Source organism: Onychostruthus taczanowskii, unplaced genomic scaffold (genome assembly GCF_017590055.1).
Source record: "Onychostruthus taczanowskii isolate IOZ18803 unplaced genomic scaffold, ASM1759005v1 scaffold1, whole genome shotgun sequence".
In the NCBI taxonomy this organism is placed as follows: domain Eukaryota; kingdom Metazoa; phylum Chordata; class Aves; order Passeriformes; family Passeridae; genus Onychostruthus; species Onychostruthus taczanowskii.
The window spans coordinates 33244361-33264076 of NW_024496525.1; the positions used below are offsets into that span (position 1 = coordinate 33244361).

Below are 19716 nucleotides of genomic sequence, written 5' to 3' on the forward strand. Positions count from 1 at the left end.
TTTGCTCATTACCATGACAGCATTCTCTCATTTGTTCTGCCTCACTGTATGCAATTGAGACGTTAATTCATTATTCTCTGAATTCTACAATGGATTGGACTCACAATGGCATATTTGCAGGGCTGAGTCAAACTTTCAACTTTTCTTGTAAAAGAGCGGTATATTTATTTTCACTGTTTGATTTAATAATGAAGTCTCAAGCTGCCAAAGAAAATGCTATCTGATGATTATTAAAAACAATGTTAATGTTTATTATAATAATATATAAAACCAAAACAGAAGGGAGAAGTCCAGATGTTAGTATTTATATTCATGCTTGCTATTCTCAAAGACCTGTACTGCATATTGATGGTTTCCTGCCCTGGGAGATGCTATTTGCAGGCAATTTTAAAGCAAAAGTTTTAGCCTTCAGAGAGGCTGGAGGAGAACATTCACTCTGTTTCCTGGCACTAGGGTTCTTTCTGGAATATCTGGGAGTTTGTGCTGGAAGAAATGAAGTTAAACCACAGACCATAATAGTTTTAAGGTTATTTAAATATTATTCTTTTATTCTTTGATTTTTTTTTCCTTTTCATGACTGATCCTCTCCCCAAAGCAGTAGTGTCTGAGGGCAGACACTGCTCTAAACAAAAGGGGAAAAGGAATTACTGCCACTGAACCTTTGTTGTTTTGTCCACGGGCACTGCCTGAAAGTGGAGAGAGCAGCAGCCTAAAGCTGCTGATGAAGAGTGGAAGCTTCCTGAAGCAGATGGTTGCCCTTTACCTTTCTTTACATCCACCACCCCAGGCCCAATCTTTCCTTTGGCTTGCCTTCTTCAGCACGTCTCATTAAATAACTCATACCAACTCATTAAAAATGGCTCAGCTATTAGACATTATTTTTTTCCTAGGAGTCAATCACTTGAGATTTTTATGGAACAGATGGGAAAATTAAAAACAATCTGTCAGAATTAAGGAACAAGATCAAATTAGCTGGAAAGGAGTAGCAGCAAGTTATTACAATTGTCTGCTTCTCACACCATCTTGAGATGAGAGGGTACAGAAATGGCACAAATCTGTAGAACTTTCTATTTAATTACTTGTAATTTTCTGAGAGACTGACAAACAATTCTGAACAGAAATGCACATTTTTTAACAAACCACAACACGCAGCTCTAATATTTCCTGTCAGAGTTGGGGAGTCATGGAGGAGAAAGTTCAGAATTTTACTTCTTAGGAGGGGGGGTAACATTGGGAATGCCATTTGCTGTTTCATTGTTCACAAGAAACAACATAACATGAAATATTTCCACAGGTCACCAGGTCTGTAACTTCTGAAAACCCACTGAAGGCTGCATCCACGACAGTTACTTGAGTATTACACCAAGTTAAAGCAAGATAGTTCAACTGAGCTAAGTGGAGGAGCCTCACTCCCATTTTCAATGGGTTTCCTTATAATGACCCAAAATGTGGGTTCACATGATTGGTCTGGCCTATAAGGAAAATATTTATCTTCTGGAGTTTTAAACCATCATACAAAGAATTCACTACAAAAATCAGTTTGGGACTGCTATTTTTACAGATGATATAGGCTACTAAAAAGAACTACTACAAATCCATTAGTAGGTCCAAACACATCTTTCAGTGATGCCATACCATGGGGTATTTCAGAAGTATTTGATGCTTCAAGGCAATTCCCTTCAAAATATTACAACCAGATCTATTTTAGGGTGTTACATGCACAGTTTTAAAGTGAGGAGTAAACACACAAAAAATTAAAACATCCACAAAGACTTTCGTGAGCATCTCCACACCCAAAAGATACAGAAAAGAAATGAAGCCAAAGTTGTACATTTGGGAAAAACACACAGAAGCAATGGAAAAGAAAAGAAAAGAAAAAAAAAAAAAAAAAAAAAAAAAAAAAAAAAAAAAAAAAAAAAAAAAAAAAAGCCCAGCCACACTCCCTGAAAGAAGGCAGTAATACTATACAAGAATTTTATCTGAAATGGCTATCAAAGGTCCTAATGTAGCAATAAGCTTCTTGTCTCAAACAGAAGCACAAGACCACTTTGTTTATTATATTTTACAAAGGAAAACAATACCCAGATATAAAAGGATCATGATAAACCCCAAGCTTCCATCCATGCCTTAAAAAAGCTGTAACACCTCTGCAGTAAGGAAACACTGTCTCAGCTCAGACCTGCTAATCTTTACACTTTATGTGGTAATCTTTACATTTTTACCATATTCCAGAGGTGCGGATCTTTGCTGGCTATTCCTCCAGCAGCTGACTCTGGGGGAAACCAGAGGTGTAAAAGGAGAGCTCAGGAATGCAAACACCACTGCCCAGTGAAGGAGACTCGGTTCCTCCACACCACATCTGTCGTGGCTGCATAAAGGATTACAACCAAAGAGAAAAAGAACTTACTAAGAGATGACAGGGTGTGTGCAGTGACTTCCAGGGTTGGTGAAGACCACAGACCTACTCAGCCTTCAGCTCAACCTCGTCCTCAACTTCCCACTGCAGTAGCTCCCACTCACTTTATACATAAAATAAATCACTACTCTAATTACAGTAGCTCTCCTCAAAGAAAGTTGCATGTAAACAGCTTACTGTGCAATGACGTAGAATAGTGTTCTTTCTATAAATCTGGCAACAATTAGAGTAGCTTTAACATTTTTAAGAAAGATATGTACCTAAAATGTCACATACAAAGAGCATTTAACCTGTACTTGAGCTGTTGTTGTAGTGGTGTGTGTCTGGTCTTGGCACATAACACAATGTTTTCTGAAAGGGATTCCAACTATTCAGCCAAGCTCTCACGCAGCATTTAACCATTTAAACTTCAAAAAAGCCCTGAGTGAAACAGGTATTAGGATTCTCTGATGGATATTTGGCTTCTCTAAACTAAGACAATGTGCAGAAATCAGAAGCTGACCCAAAGACACTGCAACATAAGAGTGCAGAACCTTAATTCCTCCTCCACCTTTAAGACTCTTATGAAAAGAGGTAACACCCACCTGAATACAGCCTTTACAGCTGAAAACACCACTGAGAATAGTTTAGAAAATGACTCCATTGTGTGCCATAGAAAACTACTTCCACAATTTTCCTTCCCTCAACATAGTACAGCTCTGTATTTATTGAAATCACAGTAACTGATGCTTTGTGATATTCCAGCTCAGCAGACATTTAGCTAGAAATACTACAGCTTCACACTCTCAAACTGAGAAAGGAAGGTGGTGGTTCACAGAGCAGCACAAGACATGCAGCATTTGACCACAGCAGCTCTGAGGTAGGGGACAGATGAAAACTGACATCCTGTTAAAATGTGCACACACACATATGGACCATGCAAAGTTAATTCTTTTGAAATACATCCCAGAAACTGAGATCAGCAAATGAACTTTACCACAGCTTCTTAAATGTGTATTTCTAGGGCTATAGTTAATCTACATGCAACTGCTGACACTTACTAATTGCTTTTCATGAGACAAACTTTCAAAATCCTTTAATAAAGATGGATTCAGTCTTTCTTCATTCTTAGATGTGGCCTTACCGCTGACTTTACAAATGTGAATTTGTAAACTAAAAAATAATTTGAGAAAATCCTCAAAGTACAGCAATAGCAAAGACAGGAACAAGACTCCTGTACTTCTGTCAGTGAGCTAAGACTCTCAAGGCTGGAGATGAGGACTTCTAATGACAGTCCTGTACTAATAACTAAAATACTAATACATTAGGTAAATGATGAGGTAACACAGGCAAAGAAATTGACCATTCTTAAATCCTTGTAAGAGCAACTCGGGAGCTGCTTGTGCCAAGCATGGATATGTGTGTGACACACACAAATTGTGATCAGAAATGAAGAGTGGAAGATAAAGCATCTAAAAAAAGTCTGATATTAACATTGAAAGCCAGGACTTCTCAGCTATTAACCTCAGTCACTTTCATCTACTTTTAAAGGTTAAAAAGTATCTCAAAATTAGCTTAAAGCTTGTAATACTGGTAAATGCTGCCTACTAACAATAATCTCAGCTCCACGGGGGAGACTTCAGGAACTAATGATGTATAATTTCTAAAAAACCACAACAAACTAACCAAACCAAACTACCAAAGCCCCTTCAATACTACTAATACAGCGCCTGCAGTATTTCAGTTACCATTCTCAATGAAGACAAAGAAAAAGGAATGGCAGATTCCAAAAGGAGACACAAAAACAGCATGCAGGAATAAAAGCAAGTAAGTGATTTAATCAGCCCCCTTGACTCTCAACAGATACTTGGTTTTAAAAATCCCTTTGATACAATCTGAAGAAAATAATCAAATGTAGTGTGCAACCACAGAGGTATTTAGAGATGCATTCATCTCTGCTGGAGAGCATGTGAATATAAAACATACATTTCATATTTTTGCCCACATAGCTCATAAAGGAGAAAATGTCAAGATTTACAAATCATACTAGATGAAAAGTTAGTAAGAAATAAATAAATAATTCAGAAATCCCATAATTGTTTTAGCTTTAAAGTATAAATTTGTTTTTCTTCTTGAACTTATATGAATTTGGCTTTCTTTGTTCATAAAGGGATGACAAATTAATTATTCATAGTGTTCCATGTCAAGCCTATAATTCCATCTAGTCTTTTTAAAATATTGTGTTTGAGAAACACCCCATATCACAAATAAAGTATGTTTATAAAGTGCTAAAGGGTTGGAATGGACCTTAGAGATCCTCTATTCCCAATCCCCTCTGCCACAGGCAGGGACACCTCCCACCTGACCAGGTTGTTCCAGGTGTTATCCAACCTGGCTTTAAACACTTCCAGGCTTGGAGCATCCACAACTTCCCTGGGCAACCTGTTCCAGTGCCTCACCACCCTCACAGTAAAAAATGTCTTCCTAATATCTAACCTAAACTTTGTCTCTTTGAATCTGTACCTATTGCTCCTGGTCCTGTCACCACAGCTCCTGACAGAGCCTCTCTCTGGCTTCTCTGTGGGTCCCCTTCAGACCCTGCAAGGTCCCCACACAACCACGTTCACATTTGTGGATGTGTCCTCTTCTTGTTTGAATCTGAAATGACTGTGCTTTCAATTTGAAAGTGATAATCAAAAACCACCTAAACTGGTTTGACAGCCAACACTCAAAAGCAATTCTTTGGGAAGAGTCAACCTTCAGGAGGGCCTACTTCATCTTATTTCAAAATTATTTTTGATGTCCGTAAGAAAAAAGTGTATGTAGCCCCTGTGCCACCTCTGTATTCAAATCAGCCATCAATTTCACAGCTGGACATGTCCTGAAAACTTCTAATGTGGTGTCTAAAGTGCTGTCTTCTTCCTTTTATCAGCACAGCACCCAGTACCTTAAGCCAGAGAAAACAGCCCCTTCGTTTTCAGAACAGAGATGTAATAAAGCTGTACCCTTTGATTATTCTCCAGTGCAATTCCTTTAGTTTCCCAGAGCTTTAGCTATAATGCAGATAGTCCTGAGATTAAATGTGTGTGCTTGCACAGTCTTTACTTGTTCATTTACGTTTTCCTTCAAAGCATTTTGCATCTTTCAAAGACCAACACCAATCCAATTGGCTGCTTAAAAATGCAGCCTATTACAAAAGCAAAGCTATAAGCTCCTGACAAAAACATTCACCCTTTCATACTAATCACAGATAAAGTGGATTTGGCAATAGATAATTAGAGACATCTAAAAGACTTCTGTATTCTGATGAAAATTGAATGCTTTCTCCAACACAACATAAATATTTAATACTAAATAAACCCAGAATAAAGTGGTGAGCCACGTATGCTTGAGCAAATAAACATTACTTTGGAAAAAATAAAAAGGAAGACTGGTTTCAGTAAACTGAACTACAGCAGGAAGTTGTTCATGACACCATAAAGCAGGAAGCATATATTTGGTTAATCATCAGACCAGCGTAAAAATGAACTAAGAAGTGGTAACAAACCCCTATATATGCACTTTTAAACCACATTTTGTATCTACTTGTAAAGTAGCAATTTGTATTGCCAACCAGAGAATATCATCAGGACAACTTCTTTGGAATAAACAATTCTCTCAGCAACTTATTTTCATACAACAAAGAAAAATTAGAAAGAAAATCCAACTGCAAAATAAATGAGACATCAAAGCACACTGCTCTCAATAACATTCCTTAAGTGCCATATCTTGGCCAGTATCCCAGGATACCCTTAGAAATGACACATTGCATCTCAATAGGATTCTTTCAACAAAATATTTTAATAAATAAATTCAGGTTTTATGCTAACTTATTTGATTAAATACAGCTTTATGGGAATTATGTGCAACAGATGTCAGAGCCTGATGGGCTTTTGTTCCAATTCCTAATTATTTGTGCACATAGTAAGACCAATAAATAATCCACCTAAAAAGCCTAAGGATGTCTATTCCATTCTGAAATGGCAGAAGTCAAAGATTTAAAATACCATCAGGTTACAAGGACAGCTCACAAAACAAAAAAGTTCAAGTGTTCTGCACTAAGGTAAGGGAATTCAGAACTTTGTTAATTACCTAAAAAAATCCAAGCATGATGTGCATAATACAACCTTTTGCCAGGTATAACTGCACACTCTCAGTACCACCAGTGAGAAACTGATAATTGTTCACATTTTCCTAGAATAAGGATTAAATAATTCCCTCTTTTCCAAGAGATGTTTTCAGCTAAAATTCTAAAATACAGGCACTCCAACTACAGAACATTTCCTAGCTTTCCTAAGATTATTTTTACCCATCGAAATGCAGGCCATGCATGCTACTGTCTCTAGGCCATGTACAAACTCCTGGCATCCTTCACACAGAACAGGTTTATTTCAAAATCAGCTGAAAGCAGAGGGAAGACTCTGTCTGATTTCAGTGACTGTAAGAGAATGAACACATTTATTTACTTTGCATATTATCGGAAACAGAAGAAAATTAAATCCCTAAACTTGTGAAAAACCCAAGATTCTTCTAATCTGGATACCAGAAACCTGTGCTCAGAAATTAATGACTAAGCCAAAATTCTACTGTACTTGCTTAGTTATAAGAATTTTCATGGATTCTATTCTTAAAATTAGGCAAATATTTAACTTCCCAATGAAGCAATGCCCTCTAGAAAGATTTTATGGCTATTTTACCCTGTTTCAGTGATACAGCAGAGATTATATACTATAGGGTGCTTTCATATCACATGCTTAAGAAGCTGAAATGAGAATCTGAAAATTTATGACTTCATGTTTCTCTCTGATAACTTTACAGCATCTCATCTCATGTTTCTCTCACTCCTATGCTTTTATTTGAACTGGATCCTAACGTAACAACATAGTAACTCATTTTAAAAGACAGTAAATACGCCTGCAGAATTCCTGGCACAAAAGTAGAGGATCTGTCAAGTCTTCACTGTAGAAAACCCCCAAAATGAACAACAAAAAACACAGCATTAAGTGCATTTTATTTGCAAATATTGTATGCAAACAAATCATGTAATTACTGGGGTTGAAGGAAACTAATAGGCTACTACATTTTTTCCTTCTAATACTAGGAAAATTATCATTATCCTGATAACATCCTTGATAGATATCAAGCCTAGACCTGAGCATTTTCAATGACAGTGCCTTCCTGGCAAAACATGCCTTCCTGGATTATCTTATTGCTTATTGGTAAAAACAGTTTCTTAGTGCTTAATTTTAAAAATATTTTGCCCACCATACATCATTTCTCATTCTGTCATTGATTACTGATGAAATTAAATTATTCTGGCCTGTTCTGTAATGTTCCTTTACATTTTATGATAAGCGGTAATTTCTCTCCTCAATTGTGGTATCCTTTGCATGAACATGCCCAGCCCTCATTCCCTTCTCTCAGCTATTATTTCCCTAAACTTTTCATTATTTTTGTTTGTTGAACTACCTCCAGTTGATTTTGAACAGTGCATTATCTTCCACACTATCTTTGAAGATAATCAAGAGAATTCCACATCATTGACACCCTGGAGGAGACATTACAAAGACAGACAAGGTTTACAGAATAACAGCACATCATTGAAAGTAAAAGGCATATGCCACCCAAGAAAAACATTTTTCTTTTTTTTTTTTTTTTTACCTGTAATGATGTTAAAAAGCTGCATTTTAAAGCTACTGTGATAATTCTTGCACAAAGGAAGCATCTGAGTTACATTTCATGGTGTCTTATAACACACTAGGACATAAACCAGAAAAATACATACAGGATTCAGTTTCCATAAAGCCCAAATGATCTGGCATATGAAATAGGAGAAGGAATTTAATCCACTCCTATAATGTGGTCGGGGCACATGACTTCCACCCTGTCTCCATAGCTGCCTGCTCCAGCCCTGAGCCAGAATAGCACCCGTGGCTCCTGCAGGCCACTGGCCCGGCTCTGGTGACCCATCCCCGGCTGGTCCCGTGGCCAGGGCTGGGATGCAGCTGCAGCTGCTGGGCTCCATTCCTCGGTACCCCAGGCAGGAGCTCCTGCTCCCTGCCTTGGCCAGGTACCTGCACAGCACACAGCCTCCACACCTGCACCTCCTCCTTTGGAGCTGTGCTCAATTCTAATCCGCCTAGAGAACCTCCTCCCGTTTGCCTGCAGGACTGGGACCTGCAGGAGGGAACAAGCAGAGGTGGAGGTTGCTTTGGCTTCTTCACCCTGTAAACTCACTGCTGATGGAAAACTACACTTTTCAGTCGTCTTTGTAAAAGATAAAGTGTAAAGTCGTTTCTTAAGAGGAAGCAAATTAGATTAGGAATTAATTTGTTTGGAATCGGAAACAAATTAATCTCTTTACTTGAAAAAACAAAAAGGTGAATCTTATAAAGCAGGAATATAAGGATAAACTTTCAGGGTTTTTCATTAAGAATTTTTTAAGTCAGGAACTCCTGCTGAGTCACTGTGATATGTTTTTGCAGGTAAAAATGCAGCATGAATGGGGTACAATGCACATGCAGAGTTGCAAGTTTTTCAGTCCAAATGCTTTTTATTCATCACATGGTATTTTCAGAGTTGAGAGGAACTCACATAACTATCTTGCACACAGTTCGTCTCCTCAAATTTGTCCTCTTTTAAATGCAGTGAACTTTATAGTGAATTCTTCATACTTTCAAATAGAGAGGTAGACATAATTTTGTTTTGTCAACTAGGAAAAGGTACAGTTGTGTCCCTGTTCTCAAGCGTTATTACTCAAAGCACAGAAGGGAGCACATGACTGTACACTGACCTTCATCTGTTCCCAAATTATGCCTTTTAAAAGCCTTGAATCTGTTTAAGGGGAGCTGCTGAAACCTGAAACGAATGTGGTCTATTGCTTTATAAAGTAGATGAATGTGGAACTTAAGTATTACATTTCAGGCTCTTACTGTACTATATATAGCAAAATTAGGATGAGGGAGAATATAACTGTAACCTGAGTCTGGTTTTAGAGAATATTTTTTTGTTACAGGTATCGATGGTCACTGTAAAATTTACTATGTTTCTATTTCTAACAGAAAATCATCACACATTTGCAGAAGAAAAAATGTTCTCCTGATTAAGACTTTCATTTTTAAAAGCTGAGTCCTTAAAAAAATTACCAGCTCTTCAGCCCACAAATCACGCCCCCACAAATTGCTAACCAGCTCTGACAGACCCAAGTCTAAAAAGAACCTTGAAATACACCTTGTATCTAAATTTTCATTGCTTGCACTCTGTCTGATTTTCATCAGGATATGTTTAATAATGACCAATACATCATCTTGAGTATTAAAGGGAAAATTACACTTAATTAGAAAAGTAAGCAGTGTATAACTGCAGAAAGCACCTTCTGCTGCGTGCCTGACACAACAGGCCAAAATGATGTAACTCTTAGGACAACACCTCAATAAACTTGTTCAATAATTACCGTGGAGAAGAGGTAGCCAAGGATTTTTACTTCTCTTCATTCATTTTTAGTAAACTTCATTGTTGTTTCTAATGACATAGTAAAACCTTCTGATGAGCTCTGACAATGTTCATCTGCATGTTTCAAAGAAAGATTAACTCCACAGGAAGTTATAAGCTCACTATTTGCTAATAGAAAAATGGCTTAGAAATTGACAGATTTCCTGACAAGTTTACAAATTTTTTACAGTTTTCAGATGGGAATTGTAACACTCATTACACATTTAATATGCTTGTAAAATAACAGAAACCTTCAGGATGTAAATGACTTTTGGAAATCATCTGATCCAATCTCCTGTTAAACGTCACTATAACTCCTAAGTTAGGCCTGATTTCTCAGAGCCTTGTCCAGTCAAGGTTTGGATTTCTTTAAGGATGGATATTCTGGGCAAAGCATTCCAGGACCAAACTACTGTCCATAGGTATATCCTTGTGTCGTGGATCTTCCTTCTGTTAGAATTTAAACCTAAATATGATAAGAAAGGCTGCTTCTTTTGTCTGTGCTGACACACAGTTGACTTTAGACAGCACAGGTTCTCAAGGTCTGCCTTAACACAATATAGTGTGACCAGTAATAAATTACACATAACTATTTTTGTCTTTAAGTGGCAGGGAGGGATTGGGAATAAGCAATTATTTGTTCAACAAAAATTACAGCAGTGACTTCAGGATTGATGTCTAGTTCTGAATGATCTGGATCTTAAGAAAGCTCATGAACCACACACCGTAGACTCATGCCCAAATGTGCAATAAAAATAAAAAAAAAAGAAATAAAAGGAAAAAAAATAGAAAAGTAATACCAATTCTGCTATTTTTCCTTGTGCTAGAGTTACACCACCAGACTACATACGGTTAAATGATCTTGCCCCACTGCAACATATAGTGAGATTTTAAAAGATGACTCACATCTAAGGCAAATGAAGTGACTACTGCAGCCCTTGTGTTTTTGTCTTTGTATAATTTAATCAGCTGTTCATCTCAACAGTTGGAAAGGATACATTTATACAACAATAACTTCATCTCTCTTGGTAAATACTTTCCTGTATCTTCTGATACAAATCTATTAAATATTGGCTTATATTGGCCTAATTTGAAATGAGACAGAACACTGGGGTCCCAAAGGAACCCAGCACACAAGCTCTCAGTTCACTACCATGCAGCAAGGAAGTCAGTCTTAAGCATGTTTACTTGTGCTGCTGAAAGAGGATGACAAATAAAGACATGGGTTAGGCACAATGTCTGCTTTTATATGATTACACAGTTGTTTTTTTAATTCATCATCACTAAATTCATAATATGTATCAATTCAATGTAAATATGTAATATATACATGTGTTTTTTACAGATCTTTACAGAACATGCTCAGTTCAGGCAAACAGCCCTATTACAGACACTTGGAGCATTTAACAGTCTTACAGCACTTCCCTAAGTAGTAAGCTAGAAATACTTATGAAAAAGTATTATGGGAAAGGGATCTAAATTCTGGAAAGCATCTACAATCTTCTTCAAGCAGACATACACACCAGGAAATCATGACCAACAGAACTGTGTCCCAGAAACCTCTCCCCCCCTTCAATATATTCAATAAATTCAAAATATTCAATACTGTCTTTCATTGACAGTAATGAACCTGTAAGAGCTCTCTCAGCATTAAGTTCTTTATAATCTTCAGGAACTAGTTAACATGACTTTTCTATATAATAAGTATCACAGCTATTAAAATACATCAAAATGTAGGGCTTTAAAGTATTACAAGGGATTTTGAATCTGACTAATGTATTGGGTAATAATTGCCTTCCTATTCACAAAAAAAAAAAAAAAAAAAAGTAAACCCATGGATTTCCTATGCAGGAAGTTCACATTACTACCTTTGGTGTCAGAAGCTGCAATGAATTTCCTTGTGAAAGAGTGTTAGACATTCTGCAGTTCAACAGTAGTCACTAATAAGTTGGGGTGGCAGCTGTTGTGCATCTGAAGCTAACAAATGTTATGTGACCAGAGATGACTGGCATGACATGTGGCTGTAGCCTTTTTATAAAGTTATGTTCTCAACTATTTTAAAAATGCCCGCAAAAGTCCTTCAGAAATACTGTTCCCAAGAAGTTCATGGAAAACTGATCCTTTAATACTTAGCCCACTCAGCTAGTTGCATATATTCACACATTATCACAGAGTGATAAACTAAAGTTTAATCAAAAATAGTCATATAAATTCATCTGGAAGTCATGTTCTCAGCACTGTGACTTGAGGCTGGATTCACTTGCTTGAATGGGAATATATTAAATTTCCAGCAATCAATTATCATTTCAGCCTTTGTATCTGCCATCATAAATTCAGGCACATGCCCATATGGACAGACAAAGTGCAAAGACAGAACTGTCTTCCAGGCAAATTCCAAAAGCAAGTGTGAAGTTCAGTATTGAAATATCACTCCCTTTTCTGTCCTCATTCTCAAGCAGTACAGGCATTTTTAATCCAACTAATACTTTCCAAATTCTCCTGAAAATTTTACCTTCATAATCTTCATACAGATAAAAAGTGTTGCCAGAATTTTATATCCCTCCCAGGCACCCACATGCATGTAAAGACTCATGACACAAAAAGACTCATGTAAGGACTTAGAGAGCTCCAACAGAGAAGAATTTCCTAAAATGCAACTGATTTTAGTTATTTAATGCACACAAAAAACACATCTCTTGATGTGGTTCTGGTTATGTCACAATTTATTTTAGTGTTTTGCTACATTTTTTACATTTAATACACTTAGAAAAGCTTTTTCTCGGAAAAAGTTGTTACCCCTGATTTTTATTTTTTATCTTCTAGTGCCTGAATTTTCAGCAAACACATGAAATATTAATACTTTTTCAAAGACATATAAATATTTTAGTTTTTAATAACACTGAGACTTGGTCTGTTTTATATACGCCTTATTTGTTATAATCTTGTATGAACTGATCTTTGAAGTCAAGAGTTAATTGCTTTTCTCCTCTGATCAGAGAAATACATTTGGAAAGACAGAAGAAACTCCTTCCTCCAGGTAATAAATTCCCACTCAAAAAAGAGGATTTCATACAATCCAAACATTCAGTTCCATTTTCTATGTAACCATTAAAATGTACAATAATGTGTTAATAATGTGTTAATAATTTAATATGTAAATAATGCGTACAATAATGTGTTAATGTACAATGATGTGTTAAAACTCTAATATTGGAACAGTCAAGCACAGACAAAACTTACTGAAAACGTAATAAATCACAAGGAGATTTTAAAATTTCTGCTAATTCAATCTTAAACAGTGGAGAACCACTTGCAAGTACTACACAAGAAGTGAGAACTGAAGAGGTAATTAGAGGAAAGAAAATATCAACATCACTTGACCAATGAAATACAGTATGAAATACAACATCCAGACAATTGGAAATAATGCAATGCCATCATTACCTGTCATGTGTCGAGAATACAGTATGAAATACAACATACAGACAATTGGAAATAATGCAATGCCATCATTACCTGTCATGTGTCCTCATAAAATCCCAGAACTTCTTTGTGCCATTCTGGAGGGAAAAAAATTAAAAATCAATCAAATTAACTCCAACTGAAAAGTTACTATAATGAAATGTAACAAAACTTGAGAGGCATTTCTTTGAAAACTTAGTATAGTTAGTTTCATTTATGAGGCCAGTATTCTGGATTTTGACAGTTATTATTGCAAACACTGAGAACTGTCTTAGGACAGTTCAAAATCTTAGACCTACAATAATATGATGACAGCTAGCAGACATTTATTGCAGCCTTCAGGCCCAGTTTTGGCCACAGCATCAACTTCAGCTGCCCAATTTAACCATTCATGGTGCCAGGAAGCCATAAACAGCTCTGTTTTAACCAGTAAGATAACCCACAGGTATGTTCTTCCATGTCCAGAAATGCTCTTACCTGGAGATCAGCTCAGCACTTACCTCCTAACTAAACCCATGTGGGATCCAGGAACAAGACACCTTCCCTCTAACCCCTTACAAGGACCAAAATAGGAGTTTTATCCACACCTAACATGAAGGGGGTCACACTGCACTCCACACAGCAGCTGCTCCTCTGCACTGCTGGTGGTGCTGAGGGCACTGTGTCACAGCAGGCTTGAAATCACAGCACTCACTCAAGAGCTGGGAGACATAAAACGGCTGATTTTCTCAAGATGGGCCAATTCCTGTCCTCTGCCAGCTCAAAAAGAACAATATCCACTACAGCACAGCTGACAGAGATCTCTGAAAACAAGTGTTCACAATTATAATGAACACATATATCTTGCTTACATTTGTATTATACCATGTATAGTTACCTATAGCAATTCATACACATCAGTTAATGGAGATTTTATTCTGTTTACTGGAAGTGTGATGGTGTTTTTCAGCTCAAATACAACTCAAGAGATTTAATTTCCAGGTCAGTCTGTGTTAGGAATCAGTATGAAGCCAGAGGAAATTCTTGTGGTTGATACCTTTTTCTTATAAGCAACACAAAAACGAGACCTGCTGGAGACCTACATACCTAAAATATGCTTCATGTGAAAAGCAGCACTTGACTTCTATTATAAAGTATGGTTAAATGGATGATCAAACCCTGAGCAACTGGTTAATGATTTAAAGCAGGTAAATGTGAGCAATGAGAGAAGAATCAAGTTCAGTTGGTGAGTAAAGGTGCCAACCAATATAGACAGGCCCTTCAGCTCTATTACAGATGTCATGGCTACCAAGTACACAACAGCTGGTGGGGATTAGATAACAAGCACTCTGGTTCAGAGATTAAGCCCCTGAGCTTTATGAGTTTACCAAGCTTTTTGGAAGAGGGACTGTTTGCTTGCTAGCTGGGTTTTCCTTCATTCCCACAACTCTAATTATAAACAGTTGTTCACCTCAAGAGAAACTCTAATCCGTGCTTCCATTGGTGTGTGCACATACCTTCTGTTAGCACTGACAGGAATCCAACGTGTGCATTACAGGAGAAGCCCTGCCGTTGTTTAAATGCAATATAATGTTGAAATGGAAATAAAGACAGCAAGTTCTTAGTGTGAACTGAAATATTAAAGCCATTGCTTCCAAATATGAGTGTATATCAAATTCATTCCACCTGCTGAGAGACAGAGGAACAACTCTGATAGGACTATGATACAATACACAGCTGCAACATGGGCTGTTGTATGGTAAGATAATTTAAGGTATTAAATGTGCAAGGTCAGCTCAATCTTTCAGGTAGGTTTATTTCTACCTGTAAGCAAGGTATTTGTGGGATTTGTTAGCAGACTGCTGAGCAATTTTCCATTTAACACAAAAGAACTGGAAAACTTTGTACCAAGGGTAATGTCTTCTGCATGTAACTTCATATTGTTTCTCTAGTCTCAACCTTCCCCTGCCCCAAATCATAAGTTGGTGCTATCATCATCCATTCTCCCTTTGTGTGTCCACTTTGGAGAAGTGTGGGTGTCCAGCTGCTGGAGATGCCAAAAAAACCCCGAATTAAGTCTCTCCTTGCATTAATTTAGACTATTAGTCCTGTGATACTGCATTCTAACACGTAATCCCACCAAAAATCTTCCTAGCTCTTTCCTCTTGCCATCATTTTGCAAATTATAGAACCTGATTGCTTTGGAGCACTTATGAGAGGGTTTCAAATAGCTGAGGAAAATTACACCCTAGAGAATCATCCTCATACAGATGGGATCCATCAGAACTGAATGACCTCTTCTCAAGGATGAGCTCTGTTACCATTAACAGAGCCTACCTCACAGACATGCACATGATCTTTAGCAGAAAGTAAAAGAAGGAACTCAGTACCTAAAAATAAATTAATCAGAAAATAAAATCTGTATTTTCAATTTTCTAGGCTCAGGTAAAGCACATTCTCTAGAACATAATTTCATTAGTCTAAGACCCAAATTCAAAACCAGCCACAGGCTAAATTATTTTGAGTCAAGACATCGGTTAGTACCGCATACTCTGACTGGACAATGCTTACTAAGAGATTTTCTGCCTATATTTGAATTTAAAAATATTTTCATATGATTAAGTTGCACCTGTCCAAATAAATAAATCAATAAACAAATGAAACATTCCAACATCTCTTTTGTTTACAGTGGCAGAAACTCAAATGAGCCCCATTCATGCCCTATTGTCGAAGTCAAATGTAATTTGAACCCAACCGAATGGAGTTGAGTTTCTATTGTACCCAATGCTTGGTTCTTTCCTAACAGATTGGTAGGAAGGTTGCTAATTATTAATAGCATGTAAACAGTTACCAATGGTTCTTATGCTGCTTTACATACTTTACAGAACATTAATTCCAGCCAGTTTCTAACCAACTATATCAAGCTGCATGTAGTATCTCTATCTTATCTTTGGGACAAAAGTATTGCTGAACTGATCAAGATTCATGCTTTTAAAAGCCAAGTGGCTATGATTACTTCTTAATCTGTTCCACTCTATATATCCTGGTCTTTGACAAAGCTCTGCTATCACCACAGTTACAGACAGCTGAAATATTAAAGGTATCGGTGGTCAACATCATTCCTGAAAAAGAGAAACACAAAGGCTCTCTCAAACCCTTAACATTTTTCATTTTAATAAGCATATGTAATTGCATTATTACAAGTAGTTCATTCTCCAATGTCTAATAAGGTACAATCACACTATCTCTCAATGCAGTGAGAACTGATTGTAACTGAGATCTAAACACTGATAACAGGCAGGAGAAAGAATTCTTTTATGACATTTGAGAAAAAATTTAAAAATTTATTCTTCAAACAGGAAATGTGTCCTGTGATGTTTATAAAGAAATATTTTACACTAGTTTTAATCTGTTCAGAATAGCAGTTCTGATACTGCAACAACCTTGTGTAACACATAATCGATTTGGTAAATCTTTAATCACAAAGTAATCACACTCTAGTTCTGTGCTCGGTGATCAGGTTCTGTGATGTTGCAACAGTCAACTAGTACATATAGTATGTGTAAATTAATAAAGCTGTATTCCAGGAGAGGCAGCATGTGAGACAACCTCGTTTCACATTACACAGAAGACAGATCACTTACATAAGTACTAATTGCATAAGAAAGCCATACCAGGTCAGACGAGATGTCCATCTTGCCTGGCAACCTGTCTCTAAAATTTAAGAACAGAGAAAGCACACAGCAATGCTTCCCCAGAACACTCTTCCAAGTCTGGCAAAGGCATCAAAGGCTGGCAAAAAACACTGCCTCAAAAAGGCCCCCAAACTAAACACAGTCCTCCCTCAACTCTAGAAAGCAAGCACAAACAGCCATTTCAGTACTACCTGAGTGTGCAAAGTATGTCACAAGACCATATTGTCTGTAAGACTGACTTGGTAATGGCATTGGTAACTTAATCAGAATGAAGAGCAGCTCGCTCCCAGCTTGACAGCCTGCACAAGGACACTCACTGCCTTCTGGTTCAAGTGACTGCAGGACAACCAGGCACTGCCAAGTGCTCTCCACTAGACAAATGTTGACAGTGGCTGCAAGTTTAGCAGATGTGACTCCTTCCTGTGCAGACCTGTTTATATCACCCATCCTTGATCTTCACATTCTCTGTCCTGCTACCATCCTTGAAGTAATTTTCTTCAGACTCTTCCTGCACCAGCTCAGTGCCATAATAACAGGCAGGAGTCTCTTCACACTATCTGTAATGGATAAGTTGGACTTGTCTGCAGCCTATCAAAATACCACTCTTTTTACCATATGCCCTCTAGCTAAAATGCCTTAAGAATCACTGTGCCAGGGATATTGCTGTCCTTTGCTTTTGTCCACCACCTGAGGCGATAAAGTATCTGAACAGCAAGGTCAAATCACTGCCAGAATGCCTAAAGGATAACTCTTGCTTGCTAGAGGAACTCACCTAAGACTTAGCTCAGGCAGGCCAGTAAAGATGAGACAAAGGACTTGCTATGCTAATGATGCAGAAAGAAACATTCACTTGTACTGACTGTAGGGTGATACTGGGTATGCTCCACATGTGACAGAACCTGGACATGCTCTGACACAAGTCACTGGAAGTTTCTACTCTTCACTTGGGGCAGCTTCAATGCCTTCCTCCTCCTTTTCCCTGAGGGCAGTGCCCATGCACAGTCTGCCACCTGAGAAGAACCGGCTCTTGAACCAGCTCTTACATGAGGTAATGTGTCAGCACAGGTACCAGTGCTCATCACTGTTAGCCTGGGCTTTCAAAATACCTCCAACCCAAACAAACCAATTCCCTCAGTCTTGCTGTGGTGTACAGCTCTCCAGAGACTCACAATTTCTCTGCAGATAGAGCTTTTTCAAATGGAAATGTACTTGAAATGAGGTCTGGACAGACAACACACAAGTGAAGGAGAAATGATCTTTACCCCAAACCTACTTAAAGCTTCTCCTATATTATTTGCCCTACACAAGTATCTAAAAATTTTAAAAGTGACCAAATTAAAGGCACTGCCTTATGTCACCTCCCACATTTATCCACAGACTTCTGCTTGGGCAGAGAAACTCTAAGTGGCCAAGAACTGTAAAGTTACATCAAAACTACCTCAGTGAAAAGGATTTGTACCTTGTATTACATATTTTTGAAGAGAAAGGTAACAGGCCATACAAGCAGATTACTTCTAATGCAGGAGACATATGTCCAAAATATGTCCTAAATAAGCAAATTAACATCATATATACCACTAAAAGAGAAAGAAAAGAAATCTGTCCATGACAATGATTAACTTCTTTCTGTTTACATTACAGGAGAGACAACATGAGGTTTGGCGACCCATTGTGAAAGGCACTAAACACATATAGTGGGAACAGTTCCTGTTCAATGATCTTACAATTCAGTTAGAGCCCAGACAAAAGTTGATGTAAACAAACAGAGGCAGTTAAGACAAATACATTATGATTTAGATAAGCTACATGCACTAGCTATGAGAGTTAAAATGACAAACAAGTCATGATCCCCCAGTCTCTACCATTTGGATTGGGTTTAAAGCAGTCACACAAGAAGCAAATGTTCCATATTTGTGAAAAAAAAAATCCAACTGGAGAAGTTGAAGCAATTATAACATAAAAAAACCCCTCTGTCCTCATTGCTCCATTTACTTTGTTTCCACACTCCTAAGACACAAAAGCAGTTAACGCCCTAAATGCAAAGGGATAATGAGCATTCTTCATGTAATAAAATAATTATATTATAGGTGCAGAAAAACAGGTAAAATAATTAATTGGCAAATAACGGTCTTAAACCAGAGTCAGCAAAGTCAAGCAAGAGTGAGGTCCCTGTTTAATGATTTACATGGACCAAAGCAGTAAAACTCCCTAGAGAAATAATTTTTTGCTTTTTTCTGTTCTCAAAAAAAATTTTTGAAGGTTTGAGGGTTATGCTTTTCTTTCAAAAAGTGTAAAACTTGTTTTTCTATTGCACTTATTTTCCCATTCAACCAGTTTTTTCACATTCAACCAGTATTCACACAGTTTAGTATCAATGGACAAAGCAATGCCTCTATCTGGAAATTCACCATGCATTCTCCTGTGAAGATGACTACTTGTTGCCTAGACCTTCATAGCAAGAGAACACTGAACTTTTCATTTTATTAGATGGGTTCTTGTCAGATTAATCCCATGAGCAGTCAAGTAACTGACTCATGAAGACAAAAATCTGCACCAACACAGCCAGCTCCTGCCACCTTTATTTCCTTATGTGTCTCAGCTTAATGCTTTTCAGCCATATTCACCTTTTTATGACCAGTAAAAGCTGCCAAGAGA

At 37.4% G+C, this 19716-nt stretch overlaps 1 protein-coding gene across 1 annotated transcript in view; it reads right to left on the reverse strand.

Moving 5' to 3' along the window:
- Positions 1-19716, reverse strand: part of NUDT14 (nudix hydrolase 14) — a 59331-nt gene that overhangs the window by 18937 nt on the left and 20678 nt on the right. The window contains exon 2 of the mRNA XM_041401954.1: positions 13442-13485. Within this exon, the coding sequence (XP_041257888.1) occupies positions 13442-13485 (44 nt within the window). The remainder of the gene's footprint in view (positions 1-13441; positions 13486-19716) is intronic.